Genomic DNA, 23,638 nt, shown 5'->3' on the forward strand with positions numbered 1-23,638 from the left:
CTGGTACAGCTATAGACTTATTACTCGATATTTATCCATTTTAACATGTTCTATGCAGTGTTGGTATGGACCGTCGCTTCAAAATATGAACAAATATAAGAGGATTGTTAACCTTGCAGGAAAAATTGCTTGTTGTAAGTTTGATAGAATAGACACCCTGTACATGTCATTTGTTTTAAATCATTCTGATAGAATTTGACAAGACCTAACCAATGTTTTAACAATGTCATTATTATTCCGCTTATCATCCATCTATTTTTTTTAAATGTAGGGTAAAATCACGGTAGAAACAACTGAAAATTAGTATTGATCCATCTGAATTAAGATAGTACCTGTCCTGACATTCTACTTGGAATAAGACATTGAAATGGGAATATTTGAATTGCATCTTCAAGAAAATGAGTTTACATTCAAACTTAGCTCAGAAAACAGGTGTCAATACTAGGCGCAAGTCAACAGATATATGACACCACAGACTCGAGTAATAAGTCCTGTATATGAAGATCACTATCAAAACAACAGATTCGCCAACAGATTTCTACTGTCTGTGCGACATGATCTATCATTCGTTCAGCTGATATAACCAAACCATGTGTGCAGCTGTTATAACCAAACCATGTGCTCTACTGATATAACTGTACCATATGCTTATCGGATGTAACGGTACTATGTGTTCAGCTGATATTACTGCAAGATGTTTTCTGCTGATATAACTGGAATCTGTGTTCAGCTGATATAAATGATTCATGCTTTTAGTTGATATAACTTGTCCATGTGCTCAGCTGATATAACTGTAATATGTGTTCAGGTGATTTTATTGCACTATGTTCAGCTGAAATAACTGTACTGTGGTCAGCTGATATAACTGTAATATGTGTTCAGCTGATAAAACTGCACTGTGTTCAGCTGATATAACTGCACTATGTGTTCGGTTGATATAACTGTACTGTGTTCAGCTGATATAACTGCACTATGTGTTCAGCTGATATAACTGTACTGTGTGTACAGCTGATATAACTGTACCACGTGTTCAACTGATATAACTGTACTATATGTTCAGCTGATATGACTGTAATATGTGTTCAGTTGATATAACTGTGCCGTGTTCAACTGATATAACTGTGATATATATGCAGCTGATATGACTGTAATATGTATACAGCTGATATAACTGTACCACGTGTTCAACTGATATAACTGTACTATATGTTCAGCTGATATGACTGTAATATGTGTTCAGTTGATATAACTGTGCCGTGTTCAACTGATATAACTATACTGCGTTCAGCTGATATAACTGTAGTATGTTTTCAGCTGATTTAACTGTATTACATGCTCAGCTGATAGAACTAAACGGTGTTCAGCTGATATATTTCTACTATTTACTGTAATATGTATTGAAAAATCACAATAAAAACTGTATACAAACTATCATTCGACAAACTACCATGTCAATGTTTACTGTCCTCCTCCGTTGTAGTTTTACATGCAACTCTAATTTTGTTTTCATATCCATGTGTCTGCCCAAGGACGGACTCAGAATTCGATGCAGAATTGTTCTTCCAAGAGAAACTGTATGAAACGATAGTGTAAAGGAATATTGCCGAATTTGTGTTATGTATGCTCACTCACTCAGTATTTCAAACACATTGGCATGAACAGTTGAAATAGTGCTATCAAACTCCTAGCCTCTATAGGAAGATATATGTCACAGATATAAACATTATCCCTGAAATAGTTCTTCGCAGCAATCTGAGCTCGACGTTTTCACCTTTTTTCCTGTGCTTAAAAGCATGAGTACTTATCACATGATTTCATCAAAACAATCCGCGGACGGGATATGGGGAAATATTTCTAAGGCCAAGAATACGCCAAAGATAAACGTGTTAATGGTCTTATCAGCCCCATCTTTCAAATGGCAATGGTCTGGAAGTAAAGTTTTAGAAATGAATATTCTGGAGAATATCGTTGATAGCAATCTTTGCCTGAAATACAAAATCCATTTAGGTGTGTGTTAAATATATTGAACTTATATTGTTACTGAAATTCATTCATAGAAACAAACTGGGGGAGAAAGGCCCGACGAGAAACAGCGTGTATATATTGTTTTCAAAATGTGCTGCATTGAAGGTATGGATGCTCCATATGTTTTGGAGTTAAATGGTAATGATTGACGTAGGTAGTGCCCTCCATGGTGTTGGGAATTAAACGACAGGAATTTACATTCATTCTTGGTGTAACGTCTGAGAAATCTCTCAAATAGTTGTCTTCATTTAAGCTTTCTGGGTTTGAGGCAAATTCTTATCCAGGTATTTATTCTGACCACCTTACTCATGCATAGTACCTTTCGGCCTCGGGAGCTAATCAAAAACACATCGCCTGAAAACCAGTGTTCCAAGTCCACTTTTTGAAGAAAATGATCTATGGCTATCATACTGACGCTGATGTGTTATTCATCTGATAAAATATGGACTGGAAATATCATTTTAAAATTGTTTTATCTCCACAAAATTTGAAATGTACCTTGTTTAATGACGTTTTTAGGTCAGGCAAATTTCCAGATCTGTGGTCACGTAGTATTATATATCCATTGTATAAAAAAGGAAGCATCCATGAAGTAAATAATTATCGTGGTATCTCTCTTATGGATATTTGTGGCAAAGCTTTTACTTCCATTTTGAACAGGCGTTTGAAAGAGATTGTTGACTGTTGGATCTGTACCCTGAGTGTCAAGGTGGCTTCCGTAAAGGCTTTTCTACGGTTGATAACATTTTTACACTCCAAATTGTTATACAGAAATATTTGTCAAAAACAGGAGGTAGATTTTATTGTTTATTTGTTGATTTCCGTAAGGCGTTCAATTCAGTTAATAGAGATCTTCTTTGGTTTGTTCTGTTATCTGATAGTGTCAAAGTATAGTATTCAAAGACAAAGGCTAGTGTTAAGCTAAACAATTTAAATATTTCGGAATATTTTGATTCTTTGAGTGGGGTTCGGCAAGGTTGTATTTTAAGTCCTCTTCTATTTCCGTTGTTTGTTAACCAGTTGTATACGGAAATACTTACTTGTGGTGACAGGGGCGTATTTATTGACCCAGAGTTTATGGAATTGTATTTGCTACTGTATGCAGATGATTTACGTTTGTTTGCAGATTCTGCCATTAGTCTTCAGAGGAAGATCAATGTATTACTACAGTTTTGTAAAAAATGGGGCTTGTCTGTAACTTTTGAGAAAAAACAGTTGCTAGTCTTTAGAAATGGTGGTAAATTAAGGCGGTATGAATCTTGATACGTTGGTGATCATAAGTTAAACGTTTCTACATATTATTATTTGGGTTTATTGTTTTCAAATAGACTATCATGGTCTAAATCGGTTCAAAATCTGGTAAATAAAGCGAGTAACGCCTTGTGCTCAGTTAAGGGATTTGGTAGGAGACTTAAAAAAAATTCTGCAACTATTTTGTTAAAAATCTTTGGCGTTCACATAAAGGCAATATTTTTGTACGCTTCGGAAATATAGGGTTTTCGGAAATGGCATGTTATTGAACAGTTCCACATTAGATTTTGTAAGTATGTGTTGGGTGTTGGTATACATGCTCTAACGTGGCTGTTTTGGCGGAATGTGGTAGAAATTATATCTATGTTGATGACGTGTTATGAAGTATTGGTTCAAACTTTTACGCTCACCAAAGGATAGAAATCCAAAGCAGTGTTATATTATGTTGCACAATTTAGACAAAGTTGGTAGGAAAACGTGGGTATATTTTAACCGAAATACTTTGTTAAATATGTGGGAAGCTCAAGGAGTTGGCAACCAGGAACTGTTTTTGAAAGATTTTCATGTAAGAGTTGGTGATTGTCAAAAGCAATGCCTATTTTCAGAAATGCACAAATGTTCATCGCTTGAAGTCTATTCCAGTATCAAAAGTGTATTTTGCATTGAACCATATTTATCTTTATTGAAATCTAAAGATGCGAGGCGTCGAATAACAAGGTTACGAATCGGTGCAATTCTAAGGCACCAAAGACTTTGTACAATTTTTTAAAATGATAATTTTGAAGAAAATGAATTTCATTTCCTATTTGAATGTAAAGTTTATCATGATTTGCGCTGAAAGTATTTTAAAGCATTACCAAATTCCATAGATCAGCAATACTTTCTGAATACATTATCTTGTACCAAGTTTTCAACACTAACTAATTGTTCTTCTTACATTAAGGAAGCATTGCCATTGCGTTCTTTATACATATGAATCTGATTGTCAAGTGTCACTACCTGATAATTGCACGTTTATTTGTATTGTACTTGGGCCAAAGGCCTTGTTACGAAATAAACTTGATTGATTGATTGATTTATTGACAAGCTCACGAAGAGAAGAAACGAGTTCTATGATCGATCCCTGTACAAGAAGAAGAAAGCAAGTCTGGATTCAAAAGATGTGCACATCCCTCCATAATATCCCTGGTGAGTGGCGCAGTGTGCACGCATCGATGGTTCGTCATTTCTGTAATTCCATAGACCATCGAGCCGTTGTTCAAAGACATCATGCCCGTGATGATCTGGGTTAGAACTGGTCTTCAGGAACCCAAGTTTTTCGAAAGAGTGCCTAACGGGATCGGGTGGTCAGTCTCGCTGACTTAGATGGCACATGTCATCGTATCCCTATTGCGTAGGAAGACGCTCACTGGATTGTAGGGCCATATAGCTGAAATACTGCTGAGTGCAGCGTTTAACAGAGACATCAACCAATCCAATGGGGGCGATGTGATTGCAGTGTTATTATATATATTCATATTAAGTGCGCTTCAGTGACTTCCTTCCAATCATTTTAGTGTGGGAAAAGATTTTGGTTGACACATGTCATCGTATCCCAAATGCGTAGATCGATGTTCATGCTGTTGATCACTGGATTGTCTGGTCCAGACTCGATTATTTACAGACCGCCGATATAAAGCTGGAGTGCGGCGTTAAACAACAATCTACCCAACCAGAGAAACATCATACGCGCAACATACATTAAAAACAACCACTCAGACACATACACACAAACCTCGCTCTCACACACAAAATACACACATTGACACCTTGCTCACACACACAAAACACACACATTGACACCTCGCTCTCACACACAAACCGCACATTACCTCGCTCTCACACATATTACCACCTCGCACTCACACACAAACCACACACATTACCACCTCGCACTAACACACAAACCACACATTACCACCACGCACTCACACACAAACCACAGATTAACACTTCGCACTCACACACACACAACACACATTACCACCTCGCAGTCACACACAAACCACACAAATTACCACCTCGCACTAACACACACAGAAACTATAGATTACCACCTCGCACTCACACAACACACATTACCACCTCGCAGTCACACAAACCACATATTACCACCTCGCACTCACACACAAACCACAGATTACCACCTCGCACTAACAGACAAACCACACATTACCACCACGCACTCACACACAAACCACAGATTAACACTTCGCACTCACACACACAAAACACATTACCACCTCGCAGTCACACACAAACCACACAAATTACCACCTCGCACTCACACACACAGAAACTACAGATTACCACCTCGCACTCACACAACACACATTAGCACCTCGCAGTCACACAAACCACATATTACCACCTCGCACTGACACACAAACCACAGATTACCACCTCGCACTCACCCACACACAACACACAATACCACCTCGCACTCACACACAAACCACAGATTACCACCTCGCACTCACACACACACACAACACACATTACCACCTCGCACTAACACACAAACCACAGATTACCATCTCGCACTCACACACACACACAACACAAATTACAACCTCACACTCACACACACACACAACACACACATCGTTCCTCTCACATCCCACTTCTATGTCAACAGAAATATACAATAACGAAAAACACGTGAGTCTGGTTTCATTTTGGATTTATCAGGAAATCACGTCACCTCGCATCGTACGTAAATAAACATACTGTTAACTGTTAACTTGTCGTTAACTCACTGTTGCTATGTTACGAAAGTTATGTTGACAGCCAACCGCTAGATTCTCTAATGTCTGAAAGAGGTACATTGTATACTTGTTGAAATATCTGCTTAAAAACACACACGTTCACATTGTAAATCTGGTCAGTCGTAAGGTTTGCCGTAGATAGTTCGACAACCCCAGGAACGTGAGTACAGTAGAACACCGTTGTGTCGAAGTTGAAGGGACCTACATAAATGCTTCGAGTATACCACTGTGCGACACAAGCACCAAATGATGACTAAGTAAATAATAAGCAGAGACAAAGCTTTACTTCGAGACACCATAAGTTCGACACAATAACAGTTCGACACAATAGAGCTCAAAACCTTTAGAGTTTGACACCTAGAGTTCAACACAATAAGAGTTCGACAAAATAAGAGTTCGACAGAAGAAGAGTTCGACACAAGATGAGTTCGACACAAGACGAGTTCGACACAACCGTGTTTGACTGTATATGTGCAATCAGGCCTACCAACGAAAGGGCGGCAGATAGCAACCAAGCTATAGTATGTACATACTTGAAATAGAAATAGCCACACAAACTACACCCGTGAGACTATCACCATTAAGTGTGCATCGGAATGATTGAAACATGCCACATTTACAGAAGACATGACAACAATCTGAATACCTGCCAATGTGTTGCTGCGGGTGTCATTCACTGTTTTGGTTCCATCGAGTGAGTTTAATATTTACGCCGCTTTTAGCAATAAGCCAGCAATATCACGGCGGGGGACATCGGAATGATTGAAACACGCCACATTTACAGAAGACATTGCAACAATCTGAATACCTGCCAATGTGTTGCTGCGGGTGTCATTCACTGTTTTGATTCCATCGAGTGAGTTTAATATTTAAGCCGCTTTTAGCAATAAACCAGCAATATCACGGCGGGGAACACCAGGAATGGGCTTCACATGTTATACCCATGTGGGGAATGGAACCAAGGCCTTCGCTGTGACGAACGAAAGCTTCAACCACAAGCTTACCCCATGGTTCCATCGATAATGTGGCGGGTTTGAATGAAAACGATGAATTCTGAATGGTGAGTCTTTGGTAGGCCTGACGATATCACAGAAATCAAGAGCATTTTGATGATGTCAAATATATTTGACGTCCATGATATGTTTGAAGTGAACGGACAAGAATAATTTTCAATAATACCAAGATGTGATAATGTAAACATATCTTCTAACCACACAACAGGGCCACTTGGTGAACCATCTCATGAACCACCGGCATGTCACGGTACGGGTTCGAACCCAGACTAATTTGTATTGGTTTCTCTGCACCATGCCTATTGTCTTGGTTTCACGAAGGCTAAAATCTGCATCACTTCTGGATATTTCCCATACCAGGTCACCCTTCCATGAAATTACGACATAACGACACCTTGACCATACCTAGATGGCTGTACTGTACCAAACTGTACAACTTATTGACTGAGTTTGGTTTTACGCCGCTTTTAGCAATATTCCAGCAAAATCACGGCGGGGGACACCAGACAAACTATACAAATACATGTATGTTTAGATGACTATTTCAGAACAAGTACACCGCCAGGTTGTTTTCTAGGCCCATATCTATTTGTTATACACTACCGGACAAAAGAGAATACACACTATTGTTTGATGTGGGTACAAAGTAACACAATCTGACGAATTTGATAGGTGTATCACACCTGTATTTTGGATATAAAATTTGCAATGTTAGGCCACTAACTTCTGCATGGTAACTTTTCAATAGCGGATGTAACTGTTTGATTAAATTCAGTTTTCATGGTATCCTTTCAATTGCCCAACCCTTTACATTACGAGCACAACATTTTATCGAATTCACAAGTTTCATTTCAATAACCCCGAGCAGCTGTTGACATATAACACGTTGGTGATCTATATATCATTTCACTGTAACGAAATAATATACAACATTGATATATAATAAAAGAAGAAGAAAATGACTTAAAAGTACACAGCAGTTCAAACGCGATTTATAAATGAATTATGCATTGTGACAAATCACGTGATCAAATAATAAATGAAATACACATAAAAAGCAGGTGATATAAGCGACACTGTACGTCGCTGTAACGTGAAGGGTTCGTGTCAAGTATAAATAGCTATGTACATTAAGTTTTGAGAACAAATATATCTGTACACATGTGAATATATAACATTTACAACCAAAGAGATCAGTTGTGTCCTGCTGTGCATTAAAGTGTATATCAACATCCTCAGATAAAGCTTAGAAAATGCATCATGCTCTAAAGTGTATGTCAACATCCTCAGATAAAGCTTGGATAATGCATCATGCTTTAAAGTGTATGTCAACATCCTCAGATAAAGCTTGGATAATGCATCATGTTTTAAAGTGTATATCAACATCCTCAGATAAAGCTTGGATAATGCATCATGCTTTAAAGTGTATATCAACATCCTCAGATAAAGCTTGGATAATGCATCATGCTTTAAAGTGTATATCAACATCCCCAAATAAAGCTTAGATAATGCATGACGTGCATGCATTAACACAATGCATCTCATGCATATGTTGGTGTTATACCCAATGTTTTGTCTGATTTGTAAAAGCGGTTTTCTTGCATTCATGAACTCGAAACTTAAAGCAGGAGTGAGTGAGTATGGTTTTACGCCGCTTTTAGCATTGTCACGGCAGGGGACACCAGAAATGGACTTAACATATTGTACCCATGTGGGCATCCGAACATGGGTCTTCAGCGTGCCGACTGACGCTTTAACCATTAGGCTACCTCACACTCCGCTGAACAAATGCAGCTCTTGCGTCACGATGTCACACAACGTAGAGATTAAATACACATGTGCCAATTTGTGGGATTCTATCTGACTCGTGACTAAATCGAGATACATTGGTCCAAGCAAAGTTAATATGGTTTTTTGCTGCTTTTGGCAATATTCAATCAATATCACGTCTAACGACACTGAAATCGTGATACACAGTTTTTACCATGTGGGGAATCGAACCGGGTGTTAAGCGTGACGGGCGACACCTGAACCACTAGACTGCCATGTCGCCTGAGATGAAAAGGAACATTTGGGTGAACAATATAAAGAAAGCAAGTTTTAAAATGTAAATAACGTCGGTAGGGCAAAACAGAAGATATAAGAGAAAATCTAATTTGGAAATTAGCGCACTATTAGTATTTACATGACATAAGCTAAAAACGTACAAGGAAGTATAGAACGTCTTGTTAAGGCAGGACATTGGAAAAACTGCAAACAGTCCCCAAAACCAAATATCGTTGCATGGATTCGTCAACAACAGTAAAAGGTCCAAGCACAAATAGATATAATAATAATTATAATAATAATACCTGGTAGTCATGATTACATAAATATGCATGATTCGCAATAACAGGTGTCACGTGACGTACCTTTCCACATCAACACACTGTGAGCAGGGGCGTGATATCATGCAATTACCTTACAAGGTGATTCGATATAGCGCGGGAATACTTTCAAAACGCCATTATGACGTCATTACATTTATGTGATCTTGTTTCGACATTATAGTGGCATGGTTTTCGACCGTGTGGCTCGATTACGTGCCATGATTTTTCACACACTGGCTTCGTTGAAACGTGTTTGGCTCAACACAGGGACATGAAACAGTTGTGGGGGATTTCCATATTACACCACTCAGGGGAGATAACTCATCCCTCTAGTGACAACATTACACAATTCAGGGGAGAAAACCCGCCCCTTCAGGTACAACAATGCGCCATTCAAGGGAGATAGCTCATCTTCAATAACAACAATACAGGGAAGATACCTCGCGTTACAGTACACATCCCAGGGGAGACAACCGATCCCTCTAGTAACATCAAACATAACAAAAAACAAAGTATTCCAACAGTGCCTGGTCCGACAGAGTCAACACCTTCTTTCAGACAACTTCTGTTTTACGACTGATTTGTTTTATATTTGCGAACAATCGTAATTAACAATCGGAATACAATCTTGGGCATTTTCAAATTAACTGCCAAGGAAAATGCATTAAACATTCCAGAGACTGAAAGAAACGTCGTGATAAGGTGTATATATTTTGTCTACTCCAATTTTGAAGAGCATATGTTCTTTTGCCCGGAAGTGTAAATAACAAATTGCCTTCATTTTTAAACAAATACGTGGTATTATTTTACGTGATATGCTCCAGAATCACAAACTATTCTTCTGGGATGTAGGTCACTGCGACCATTATTACAACAACACAATACAATGTACTTAGGACCAGGACAGATGGGTACCCGGTAGGGCGGGTATTTAATGTCACTGGTGACCCCCTGTAGCCTCACGGAGAGCTTGAGTTGTGTACTCCCAGGGAGCTGAGAACGAAAATCGAGTGCACATGTATCCGGGGCGATATTTATACAGAACCATTAACATACACTTGAGTAGAATTTGGTGAATGAATAAATTTGGAACCGATAGACTTTGGAAATCCTGGAATGCCATCACTCCACAAAACAGTCGATTACCCTTGCTTCTGGTGTCACGCGTGTGTTCATTTTGCGGTTGCAAGCTGTCCATTAACTCAACAAGCTACAATTCACTCTAACACTCCAGCTCATTCCACAACCATGATTTGTTGCCACTCGTGTCATTCCGGAGGGTTACGGAATGAGCCGAGTGGTTACGAATGTTGAACCATGAACGTGGCGGAAAGATGCGACTATGCCCGAGCAGCGTCCTACAAAGGCGAATCTTCACGCCAGGTTGAATATATCCAGTGAACCTTTGCTACGTAAATCACTTGATCGCCAAACATGCAGTGCATATCAAAGAGAATTGGCTTTACAACGATGACATAAATAAAATACAAATATCCACTCTTCATGGCATGGAAATATTCATTGCCGCATCAGCACCCCATAGTCTTCAGCAAATCACAAATGGAATCATCCACTTCAGGCGCACGCGCCTCGCTGTCGGTGGACCACGTGACAGAATATGCAAAAAGGATGACGTCACAGCTGTGTCATAAGGTACTCAGGTTGTCGTCACTTCCCGCTCCCCAAGCAACCAGTACGTTGTCACGCTCCCCTTGCCCTAGGAACAAACAACGATGACGTTACTTACATCTACATAGGCGGTATTTACACCTGCGTACACGCTACTTACATCTACGTAGGCGGTATTTACACCTGTGTACACTATACTTACATCTACGTAGGCGGTATTTACACCTGTGTACACGTTACTTACATCTTCGTAGAAGATACTTAAGTTTACGTAGTGGATACTTACACTTACGCCGATGGTACTTACATCTACGGAGACCATACTTATATTTACGTAGACCATCATACATACGTCTACGTAAATGATACTAACACATACGCAGATGATACATAGAAGATACATCAACGTAGAAGATACTTACATCTAAGTAAAAAATACATCTATGCAGAAGATACTTACATTTACGAAGAAGATAATTGCATTTAAGTAGAAAATGTTTTCGTTGATGTAGTTCATATTTACATCTACCTACGATATACCTACATCCACGTAGAAGATACTTACATCTCTGTAGATGATATTTAAATGTAGGCGAATATCATAATTTTCCAGGAAAATGCATCATATTGTATCGTATCGGTAACCATACTTTCTGGTGTTACCGACACTTTTATAGCATGTCGGTATAATGTGGGAGGCAGTGACACTTATGTTTCACGACAAGCATGGTTATGGTGCTCGTGGTGAAACATCAGGGCGAATGTAGTGAGTGAGTGAGTGAGTGAGTTTAGTTTTACGCCGCACTCAGCAATATTCCAGCTATATGGCGGCGGTCTGCAAAATAATCAAGTCTGGACCAGACAATCCAGTGATCAACAGCATGAGCATCGATCTGCGCAATTCGGAACCAATGACATGTTGGTCAACCAAGTCAGCGAGGTTACGTTAAATTTTTAGTCACTCACTCACTGATGTATATCTGGAACAACCTGTGCATTGTAATTCTTTCGAAAATTGCGCCCGTTTTCCTTTATAAAGTGAACACGAAATGACGCCACTACTGAATTTGAAATTGTCATCCAATATACCAACCTTCATTTCAACAGCACCACGAAGTTCAAGGTCAAATGTCTGGAACCGATCAAGCACTTCTTTCGTCTGAGGACTGACGTGGATCCGTAGGGCTGCAAATAACGCAACATGCAGATTAGAAGTGAAATACGGCTGGAGATGAAGTGGGGTTTAACGATATTTCACTTTCCTAGACACGTTCCTGTATTTTTGGTGGGTTCACCTGCCCAGGCTTACAGAGAGAGACAGCTGTGATACCACGCCGGCGTGTCTCCTGGATACCCCGCCCAGTCACATGATACTGACTACCAGTCCACTAACCCTTGTTTACTTGGATTACAAGTTGACTTTACGTTGACTACAAGTTGGCTACAAGTTGACTACAAGTTGACTACAAGGTGCCTACAAGTTGACTACAAGTTGCCTAATAAGTTTACAGCAAGTTGGCTACAAGTTACCTACAAGTTGACTACAAGTTGCCTACAAGTTGAGTACTAGTTGCCTGCAAGTTGCCTACAAGGTGCCTACAAGGTGCCTACAAGTTGACTACAAGTTGGCTGTACGCTGACTACAACTTGACAACAAGTTAGCTATACGTTGACTACAACTTGACAACAAGTTGCCTACAGATTGACGACAAGACTGCCAGATACATACGCAGGCCATTCGACTCCATCCTCGACGCTGTGTTGACGGTGTCGCCAAACAAGCAGTACCTCGGCATCTTGTGCCCAACAACTCCCGCGCACACAGACCCTGTAGAGAGAAAATACAAACCATATATTAATTAAGAGAAAGTTAAACCGTCTTCACACACCATGTCGACACAAACACAACGTCAAAGAGAGAAACACGCCAGACAGACAGACACAAACACACAGTATAGAGCAAAATAACATCACACCCAGAGACGCGCACGCACGCGCACATGCTCACGCACACACACTGGACATATAAAAAATAAACAGCACAGGGTACACGTTTCGATAAATCTCCACCTTGATGCATCTACGGCTCGGACCGATAATTTTATTAACTCCCTTTGCTGGCTTTTTATCCAATCAGGTGTCTACGCTGGGAAGTTGAGCGTACCAATCACAAGGCTTCTGTCATGACTCACTTTCGCTTCTTTTATCTAATTGATTAAACTTGGCAACACAATTGTTGCAGAGGTACTCTAAAAGGGGTAGAAGGAGAACGTGATTATTTTTTTGGAAGATTTCAGGCCTATCAATTTGTCTGTATGATTTTTCCTTAAATCTGAGTCGCACAGTGAACAAACCTTCGTGGCTGCGGCCACCATCTTTGTTGGCAAACTCGGTTGTAACGGCTAATCTGATTGGCTACTGTGAGAATGCAGGACCCAGCAAAGGGAGGTAATGGGAGGACACATGAACATTTAATACCAAATCGTAACCCTACCCAAATCCAATTTATGCATTTGAGAATGCATAATGAGGGCAGGAAGTAAAAGTGAATCATATTTCGTTTACCTGAATGGATTCCGATCCGTAGTTTCAGCTGCTGTTGCGGCCGATGGCGGATTTTGAAAGACAGGACAGCGTTAAGTAAAGACAGCGACATCCGGGCTATTTCCCGCGCGTGCAGTTTCCCGTTTCGTCCAGGTAATCCTGACACCACCATGTAGGCGTCGCCTATCGTCTCAACCTGACCAAGTACAAGGTAACATGTCAAACAAGAAAATTAGACAACCGTATTCAATACACACCTGGAGAGCAGACAGGGATATAACCAGTCAATCACTAGTTCGTCTGATTCAGATTCAATTTTACTTCAGATCGATTTCTTATAGCTTTAAAAGTGCTGAGTAATAGTCAAAATCATTCGATTTCTGTAGAGTACGTGTTATTAACAAAATGCTTTTATTTTGCAGGGTTCTTTGGAATAAATATGGACCTTCACATTTGACGACCAATCAGCGTACACTTCATCGATGCAGGTCATCTGACAGTTCATTCAACAATCATTTAAACAATTTATCAGTACAGAAGATTGACATCGACGCTGACAATGTCTTATGGTATGAAACATGTGACAGTTGCTACTGTTTCTCTACATTTACACCGACGTGACATTACAATGAAGGGATACTTACCTTATAAACATCGAAATGTTCGATGATCGAGTCAAACGTTGTATAGAGGTCATTCAGCAAATCTATCACCTAAAACCAATCAGAGATCGATAACTTCTGCACCAGTAAACGAATGATAAAAGTTTTACGCAGCGTTTTACATTAACATGGCGACGTAAAAAGCTTTCTCTGATTATAACCAACCGGGAATCGAAACCGTCTCCTCGGCGTGACAAGTAAGCGCGTTACCCTCTGCACTACCCTGCTAACGAGATCGGGTGGTCAGGGTATCTGACTTGGTTAACACATGTCATCGTATCCCAGTTGCGTAGATGCTAATGATGTTGATCACTGGATTGTCTGGTCCAGACTCGATTATTTACCGACCGACCGTAGTCATACAGCTGGAATATTGCTGAGTGCGGCGTGAAACAACAAACCAACCAACCAACTAAGGATAAACGCCAGACTGAAATAATGATATTTGTTTCAGATAACTTTCTGTTACAACAGTGAACAGTTACAGAGGTAGCTGTAGGTGTTACCTGCATCGGCGTGCTCTCCGACGACAACGCCGTGAAGCCACAGATGTCGCTGAAGTAGATGGTCACTTCATCGTAGTTTTCCGCCTTGACCACCTCGCCCCTGATCAGCTGACCCGCGACTGACCTGTAACGGGATGAACCACAATCAGTGTGTGAAGCTTACGTAAAATGACCATATCCCCAAACACATGTCAATTTCAAAATCAATATTATTTGAGAATCAGACAATATTTGTGCCTGGCGTTCACGAAGATAAGGATTTCCTCATTTACTGCGAGGTTTATAATGAATACAAAATTCCGTCACACTTCACTTCTGTATGTTGTTTTCAGGCGGTGCAAGTCAGTGTTAAATAATGTTGGAGTTGCACTACATGGTTTCAGTTGGGGGCAGTGGAAGGATGCTTACAATATGGAAACCCGTCGGGTTAGAATTGGTCTTCAGTAACCCATGCCTGTCGTAAGAGAAAACTAACGAGAACGGGTGGTCAGGCTCGCTGACTTGGTTCACACATGTCATCGTATCCCAATTGCGTAGATTGATGCTCATGCTGTTGATCATTGGATTGTCTGGTCCAGCCATATAGGTGGAATATTGCGGAGTACGGCGTTAAACAACCAGCCAACAATATTGAGACAAGGAATCAAGAGAAATCCGAAAGTTTCTAGAGCAGTACGGAATAAACCAGGTAAGTTAAATATTACTTTAAAATTTTTCACAAACAAAAAATGTCACACGCTGGCCTCTTATCTCGCAATGTTTTTTAAGGTCGTTGCTTGTTATTCAGGGTGTCCAGCCTTGGTTTGTTTTGAATGCTTGACCACTGTTGGTATTTGGTGGATATTGACGTTTACTCTGCCTTTGTATTTGTACTAAAGTTGCATTTTGAATATTGTAAACATATTATATATATATTTGGGATTACATGTTCTCAGTAAAGTACACATTCTAGTACTTTGGTTAAGTTGATTCCCATCCGGGATTCAAACCCACACCCTCAGAGTCAGCACACAAAGTCCGCCATCTAACCCACTAAGCCATCGCCCTATCCACAGAAATGTAAGACGGACGACTGGTAGTCTAGACTGCGGACTTTGTGTACCCCTCTCACAAGTGTTAATTAGCCCGGCTCCCACGGCCGAAAGCCATGAATACACAATTCCATTGATAAAGTGGTCAAATGTAACTGATGATTTATCTGGGATTACATTTTTTCGAATCCCGTTAACTCATACTAACACATGTAGTGGAATATGTACTGCACTGAATAAATAAATCATATACTTACATTTCAAGACTTTCTAAATGACAGTGTGCATACTTAGCAGGAGCTTCTATTAATCTCTAAGCCAGGTTAAAAAAACAGTTTGCTAATAGTATGACGCATTTAATTGTGGTTCGTTTTGCACTGAACGTTCGTACAGAATCCTGCTGAACTTTCTGTCTGGTACGAAAAAAAATATTCAATTAAACACATCTGTTTTCTGCTATTACAGCATATCATTATCTTAATGTGTCATTTCCCAGAAATAATGCGATATTTCACACTGTCACTGAAAGACATTGATCGTTTCGGATTACGAACCGGACTTTTACGTTGTGTGGATAAGGGAGGTAACTCCAAAGAAGGAACTGCGGTGACGAGCGCTTCGCTGCGGAGAAGTATGACGAATGTAGGCAGTTTATGGAGGTTACAAAGTTTATGTAACTTGTTCAGACATAACAAAGGTTTATATATCTCTTTGTACGCGACAATCAACAACGATGCGGTATAGGAAACTGAGGAGAGAGAAATTGCGTACACGAGAGCTGTTGCCAAAGCAGGAAATATGTATTTGTGAACTTATGTGATTAATTAAAACGAAATGACACCTTGAACAAAAACTAAATGTTGACACTGCACACATTCTTATCCAAATTTGAGTAGTACAGTAAATAGTATGTGGATATGATCGCATGTTTTAAGTAGAGCAGCTGTAATTCAACGTCGAAACGTCAGCTTTGCACGAGTGGATTTACTGATTCAGCGGCAGAACGGCAGTATTACACCGTTACTTTGGTTTTGTTGATGAGAAGTCGGGCCATGTCATATTACAACGTAATAAATATTAGACGCTTAATTCCGGCACGATAGCCATCTGAGCACAGACTTTAAAACATCTAATATAACACGAGTCGACTGAACTTTAATCGAATCGATGAATTAATACAACGGCGAAACGCTTGTATTACACCTGCATTTGGACGTCATCGACAAGCAGTCGTGCTACGTCAGATTACAACGTAATTAAAACCGGATACTTCTTTCCGATACGATAGCTCTCAGGGTGAAAGAAAAACGTTCAGGTAATGGGGTCAGGTGAACTTCAATCGCGGTTGTCATTCCTGGCTCAAGCAAGCCAAGCATTCGTACAACACACCTGAGTTATGTATTTCGGGAACGTGAAAGAGGCACAGAAAATTGTAATGACGCCCGCGATCTCTACGCCCTGTTGATTTGAACGTTGTGGCATTTAATTCAGAGGGATGACCATCAATGGATCATCTGTCTTCTGCTTTTAATGTTGTTTGTGTTCATGCATTATTTTTTTCTTTTCTTCTTCTTTTTGTTGTTTTGTGTTGTTGTTGTTGTTGCTGTTTTCGAATTTTGTCGGATCATTTGTTTCCCATTTTTATGGGTTTGTTTTCATTACACTATTTTGTTTTTCCTTTGTCGTCCAATTTCCGCATTGCGATGGGAATTGTACTGACTCCTTAATAAGGCAGAACTTTGATTGCTCAAAACCCCACCATCCCCTTTTTAACAGTTTTCATTGAGGGGTATCAATATCTTCATTTACAAGGGTACCCTTTTGACTAATATGTGTGATTTTACAGATATAAATTGTCAAGGTAGCGCTTCAAACGACTTGGCTAAGATGACACTATAACACAACACATGATCATTATCTGAGTGAGTGAGTGAGTTTAGTTTACGCTGCAATCAGCAATATTTCAGCTATATGGCGGCGGTCTGTAAATAATTGCGTCTGGACCAGACAATCCACTGATCAACAACATGAGCATCGATCTGCGTAATTGGGAACCAATGACATGGGTCAACCAAGTAAGCGAGCCTGACCTCCCGATCCCGTAAGTCGCCTCTTACGACAAGCATGGGTTACCGAAGGCCAATATTCTACCCCGGACCTTCACGGGTCGATCACTATCAAAGGGGTTGGCACTACGACCACCCGGTGTCCTGCTCCACCTACTTGGGCAGCATCATGTACAGCAGGTCCTCCGCCTTCTTCTTCTGCTCGAGGTAGTCGGCTGTCCTCTCCTCCACCAGGGCCTCCAGGTTGTTGGCGTACTGCTCCATCCGGGACAGCAGGTTGTCAAGGATGTTGCCCTTGTCTCCATCCCTACAAGATACAGACCCTGTTACTTCACGAGTGAGTGAGTGAGTTAGGTTTTATGCTGCTTTAACTATATTCCAGCATTTTCACTGAGAGGGGCACCAGAGTGGGTGAGTGAGGTTTTACGCCACTTTTAGCAATATTCCAGCAATGTCACAGAGAGGGGCACCAGGAATGGGCTTAACACATGTACACAACTGGGGAATCGAACCCGGTCCTTCGGCGTGACATTCGAACGCTTTAAGGACTGGGCTAACTCATTTCAGGAGGTTTAATGGTCCACCGGAAGGATAGAGAGTATTAATGGAGGGTCACTGGAACCAAAACCGTGCTTCATGGGTGAGTGAGTTCAGTTTACGCCGTTTTTGGAATATTCCAGCAATATTACGGCCGGTGACACTAGAAATGAGCTTCGCACACTGTACCATGGGGGGAGTCAAACCCGGGTCTTCGTCGTACCGAGCTAAAACTTTCACCACTAGGCTACCTCGCCAGCCATTCGTGCCTCATGAGAGAGAGAGTGTGTGCGTTTCTTCTGCATTACAGAGACCTGTCATTTCCTTGCAAAATGGGCGAAATAACAATGTCGTGTGCGTCATAGCAGACAAGTAAATGACGTCATTGATATACATCACAAATACATTGGAACGACAATTAGATTAAATTTGCCCTGACATATGGAACCGAATGAAATTCTTTTCCGTAAGTCAAAATATTTTTAAAAAAAATAAGAATAATTAAACGTCTCGTTCAAGATGATTGCACTTACCGTCGCGTGCTTGTTGTGTGTGTATGTGTGTATGCGTGTGTGGGGTTGGTGGTAGGGACCCATTGCTGTCCGAGATATTACGTCTGTAACGGAAAGAACCGAGTGGATCCGAGTGGATCCGATCGCAAGTGCTACCTACCTATTCAGCTTCCTGATGATCGACTTCAGCGCTGTGACATCAGGCCTCTCAGCAGGGTCATCTGACCAACAACGTCTGATGACGTCAGCAAGTTCGTCACAGGGACAGTCATAATCCTCCAGTGTCGGCCGGAACAAGGGGCGACTACCCTTCTTAACCTTATCATGAATCTCTGGATGGGAGAAAACAAACGAATACAACAACGCAAATAATTGTATAATGTATAACGCAAATAATTGTATAATGTATAGAAGCAAAATAAGCCCAAATATCATTTTGTAATGTATGCAATACCACCATTGTCGCTGTTATATATACCGTGGGTGTGTTTTGATGCCATTTTACAAAAATACTGTCAAGTCACAGATAGACAGCATAGGTTTCAACAATTTGTCAATTTGGAAAATCGAACCTGGACTTGCAGCACAGAGAGCTCAAGCTTTAACTACACGGCTAAGCTGCCACCTTTACTTGGTTTAGAAAACTAAAATGAATGAATGAGTATTATTTTACGCAGCTTTTTAGCGATATTCACGACATACGCCGCTATTAGTAATTATATTTAGCAACATTTTAGCAATATCACGGCGGGGGACACCAGAAATGGGCTTCACACATTGTACCCATGTGGGGAATCGAACCCGGCTCTTAGGCGTGACGGGCGAACGCTTTAACCACTAGGCTACCCCACCGCCCCTAAACTAGTTCTGAATCCAGACGAGTTGGATGGTATTTACTAATTGATTCTCTTGAGTGTAGCAGATATGGCTCAGTGTTGTGATGATGTCATGTGTCATGCATGATGAAGTCGTGTGTCATGTTTAAAGATTCATGTGTCATGGATGATGATGTCATGTGTCATGCATGGTGATGTCGTGTGTCATGTTAAAGATTCAGGTGTCATGCATTATGATGTCACGTGTCATGCATGGTGATGTCATGCGTTGTGCATTATGATGTCATGTATCATGCATGATGATGTCATGTGCCGTGCACGATCACGTCGTGTTATGTGTGATGTCATGTGTCATATATGTGATGTCAAGTGTCATGTTTGAAGATTCATGGGCCATGCATGAAGTCATGTGTTATGCATGGTGATGTCATGATGTCATGCATGGTGATGACGTCATGCATGGTGATTAGGTCATGATGACGTCATGTCATGTGTCATGCATGACATCAGCTTACCTTGAGGTGAGAGGTCTAAGCCCCGCAGATGAAACACCCCACTTCTATACACGATCTCCTGACAAATGATGGCGAAGCTGTATATGTCCGCCTTCTGACTTCCTTCCGGTGGTCGGCACATCATGCGCAGTAGCTCGGGCGCCGTCCATAGCTTACCTGGAAAAGCATTTGGGAAATGAAGTAAGATTATTTGTGGTGACATGTGCAGACGCTCTATCCACTACACCATGGAACAGGTCTTACATGTTAAAGTTTCGACTGCCACACTGACCCGTATCTCTAACCCCAGCCAGAAACTCCTTTCAGGATCGGGGGTTTGATCCCCGACCGCGTCATACCAAAAGACGTTAAAATATGGTACTTGTTGGTCCCTGCCTGACGCTCGGCATTAATGGGTACAACAAGGACTGGTCGGCTCGGAGTCAGTAAACTGTGTCTGATTGGGGTATTCATGCTTCACTGCGGTATGGTATCTCAGTGAGCTAGCACTATAAAACCAGCTTCAGTCTGGGTTAGTATAAGCAGCCGCACATACACATACACACGCATGCACGTCGTCATTTGAGCGAAATATTCTCAAGCACGCCGTTAAACCCAATTTCACCTCACCTCATCCCACCTTTCATGATCAGCAGACTAGCCTTTCTCAACAGCTACAGTTATGTCATGCGTTATATCGGTGCAGCATATACGAAGCAACTCACAGCATTTAAAATAAAATATAAACACAATCTAACTGTCCAATTTTTTTAAGATGAAAGTATGAAACTCTTTTTTTCTTCGCCTTACAATCCGGTGCAGTACCTATGTAGCATCCTGTGAAGATCCGGGTTAGAATTGGTCTTTGGTTGACACATGGCATCGTATCTCAATTGTGTAGATCGGTGCTCATGATGTTGATCACTGGATTGTCTAGTCCAAACTCGATTATTTACAGAACGCCTCCATATAGCTGGAATATTGCTGAGACTTGCGTTAAACAACCAACCAACCAACCAACCTTTGTGGCAAATAAGACTCTTCCGATTTGGATGAAATATTGGCAGTAACATGTTGTATTATTTCATGTCAATCTGAAAGGAGAAGACAGTCTCTCGGTTTACTCACTGTTATAAAACTGGTATTTATTGTCCTCCTCGGCCACCTCGACATGACGGAAATAGTGAAGGCCGAAGTCGGTGACCTTGACCACGAACCTGCTGTCCACCACGCAGTTGGTGCTCTTTAAGTTGCCATGGCTCTTGACCTCGCTACTGTGGAGGTAGGCCAGGCCCTGTGGAAGAGTTAGTGAGGGAGTCAGTGTCATGTGACTGTGTGTGTCTGATTCCTTATGTCTTCATGTGTAGGTATATCAAAACATGTCTGTGAGTACATGTGTCGGAGACACATTGTCACTATATTGAGTGAGTGATTTTAGTTTTTCGCCGCACCCAGCAATATTCCAGCTGTATGGCGGTCGAGTCTGGATCAGAACATGTCACTTTATGTGATTACATGTAACTTGTGTCAGGAAATGTGACTTTGTGTGGCTGCATGCATGACTGTGTGACTTTGTGTGGCTGCATGTATGACTGTATGACTTTGTGTGGTTGTATCCGATGACATGCATGAGGCTGTGTGAGTGCATGTGCCTCTGACTGTATACATGTGACCTTGTGTGACTTTGTGTGACTACAAATGACTCTGTCACGGCATGTGACACTGTGACTACAATTGACTTTGTATGACTGCATGTAACTGCTATTGATGATGTCACTTCATGTGACTGTGCCAACGTGTGAATTTGTGACTAAACATTAATATCACATGCTATTTCTTCACTTCCAGTCTATGTGTGAATACACGCCACTCACCCTAACGATGTCCTGCATAATAGAATACCGGAACATCCAGTCCAGCTTGATCTCGTCATTCTCGAGGACGTCCTGACAGATACAAGACAACAACATTACAACATCGCCGACTGCAGGTCAGCTAGCAACAAGCCAAGACGTCACAAACGTCGGCTCAAGGATCCCTATGATATTCCTCACACGGGGTACCAGGAAGACGAGAGCGACAGTGTAGCCAAACGTCCCCTCAAAAGTTGCGCCCCTTCCCAGTTAAGGAACTATAAACTATATAGGCTAGAGTACTCTGAAGACAAATATCTACGGCTTCCGCTGAGACGTGACCACCGAAGTGCCTATGCCAAATTCCGATGTTGGATAGCACCGCTACACAAAGAGACTGGTCGCTACAGTAACACACCATTCCAAGACTGTTGGTGCTTCAACTGTCATAACAGTGTCGAGGACGAAAACATGTTCTTCTAGTTTATACGAGGACATCAGATCTACACTTTGTACCTATTGTAGAAACAACTATGTAGATTTTACCAGCAAAACAATGGATGAGAAGTTATATCTATTTTATCCTGTCACGACCCAGCTTTTTATGCTTCCAAGGCCTGCCATGACATTTTAGCCAGAAGACGCCAGCTTTTATACGCTTAATAATTTTATTCGCTTTTCACAAGTGTGTATTTATATTCTATATTTTATCATGAAATTCTATTTGTATATGTATTTTATGTCTCTCATAAATCACTAAGTGATTGGTCGAAGTTACTCTGCATATATTTTAATGTCTATGTATATTTATGTATGCTACGAGTGAGACAGTAATGAAATCTTCTTCTTCTTCTTCTTCTTCTTCCAGTAATCCCTCACCCCAAGCCCACACCTCTTCTCCCTTCGAAATATTGCAACAGGCGTTCCGCACGATGCTAACAGACAAACCCAGTGATATCTTAACGTTCATTAGTTCATGAATCCTGACAGAAAATAACATCTGTGCAGGTAAAGACGAATATCTTATTCCAAATGTTAGATACATTAGAGGGATTACGTTGTGTCTTTGACATTTAATCATTTCTGGGAACAATCAGTGAAGAGATACAAGAAGGCAGATAATCTCCTGTTGCATATCTGAAGGAAACGTCTACATGTACAGTGTTCATTTGTTAGTGACCTCTGCACCCTTAATCAATCATGAAAATGTTCAGTGTATTAATTTTGTTTCAATATTAAAATCTTAAAGGGCTACATTCGTGAAAATGCTTCAATCCATCTCGCGCTAAGAATATCACGAAACCTTGTCAATCCGGACGCTGTTTTTAAAGGTAAAACATCTGTATTTGCAATTAATGGACGAACTAAGCTCGTGTTTTTCCTGTAAACAATCAAAATACTTACAAAAACATTTTCCGATTTTCCAAATTGACCGGATTTCACTGCAGACCTAAATTTGCTCAATTTTAATCTCAAACCTCGTTAATCTGGATGTTTTTGTTA

The 23,638-nt window shown here is 40.8% G+C and overlaps 1 protein-coding gene across 1 annotated transcript in view; it reads right to left on the bottom strand.

Moving 5' to 3' along the window:
• Positions 1-11,122: 11,122 nt before the first annotated feature.
• Positions 11,123-23,638, bottom strand: part of LOC124265512 (atrial natriuretic peptide receptor 1-like) — a 255,099-nt gene continuing 242,583 nt past the window's right edge. The window contains exons 12-22 of the mRNA XM_046700296.1: positions 22,157-22,228; positions 21,411-21,576; positions 20,304-20,459; positions 19,113-19,284; positions 18,061-18,210; positions 14,807-14,930; positions 14,283-14,351; positions 13,660-13,834; positions 12,824-12,922; positions 12,188-12,279; positions 11,123-11,182 (exon numbers count right to left, since the gene is read on the bottom strand). Of these exons, the coding sequence (XP_046556252.1) occupies positions 11,123-11,182; positions 12,188-12,279; positions 12,824-12,922; positions 13,660-13,834; positions 14,283-14,351; positions 14,807-14,930; positions 18,061-18,210; positions 19,113-19,284; positions 20,304-20,459; positions 21,411-21,576; positions 22,157-22,228 (1,335 nt within the window). The remainder of the gene's footprint in view (positions 11,183-12,187; positions 12,280-12,823; positions 12,923-13,659; positions 13,835-14,282; positions 14,352-14,806; positions 14,931-18,060; positions 18,211-19,112; positions 19,285-20,303; positions 20,460-21,410; positions 21,577-22,156; positions 22,229-23,638) is intronic.

Source organism: Haliotis rubra, unplaced genomic scaffold, assembly GCF_003918875.1.
Source record: "Haliotis rubra isolate DU_JTF1 unplaced genomic scaffold, ASM391887v1 Scf980, whole genome shotgun sequence".
NCBI classification, from domain to species: domain Eukaryota; kingdom Metazoa; phylum Mollusca; class Gastropoda; order Lepetellida; family Haliotidae; genus Haliotis; species Haliotis rubra.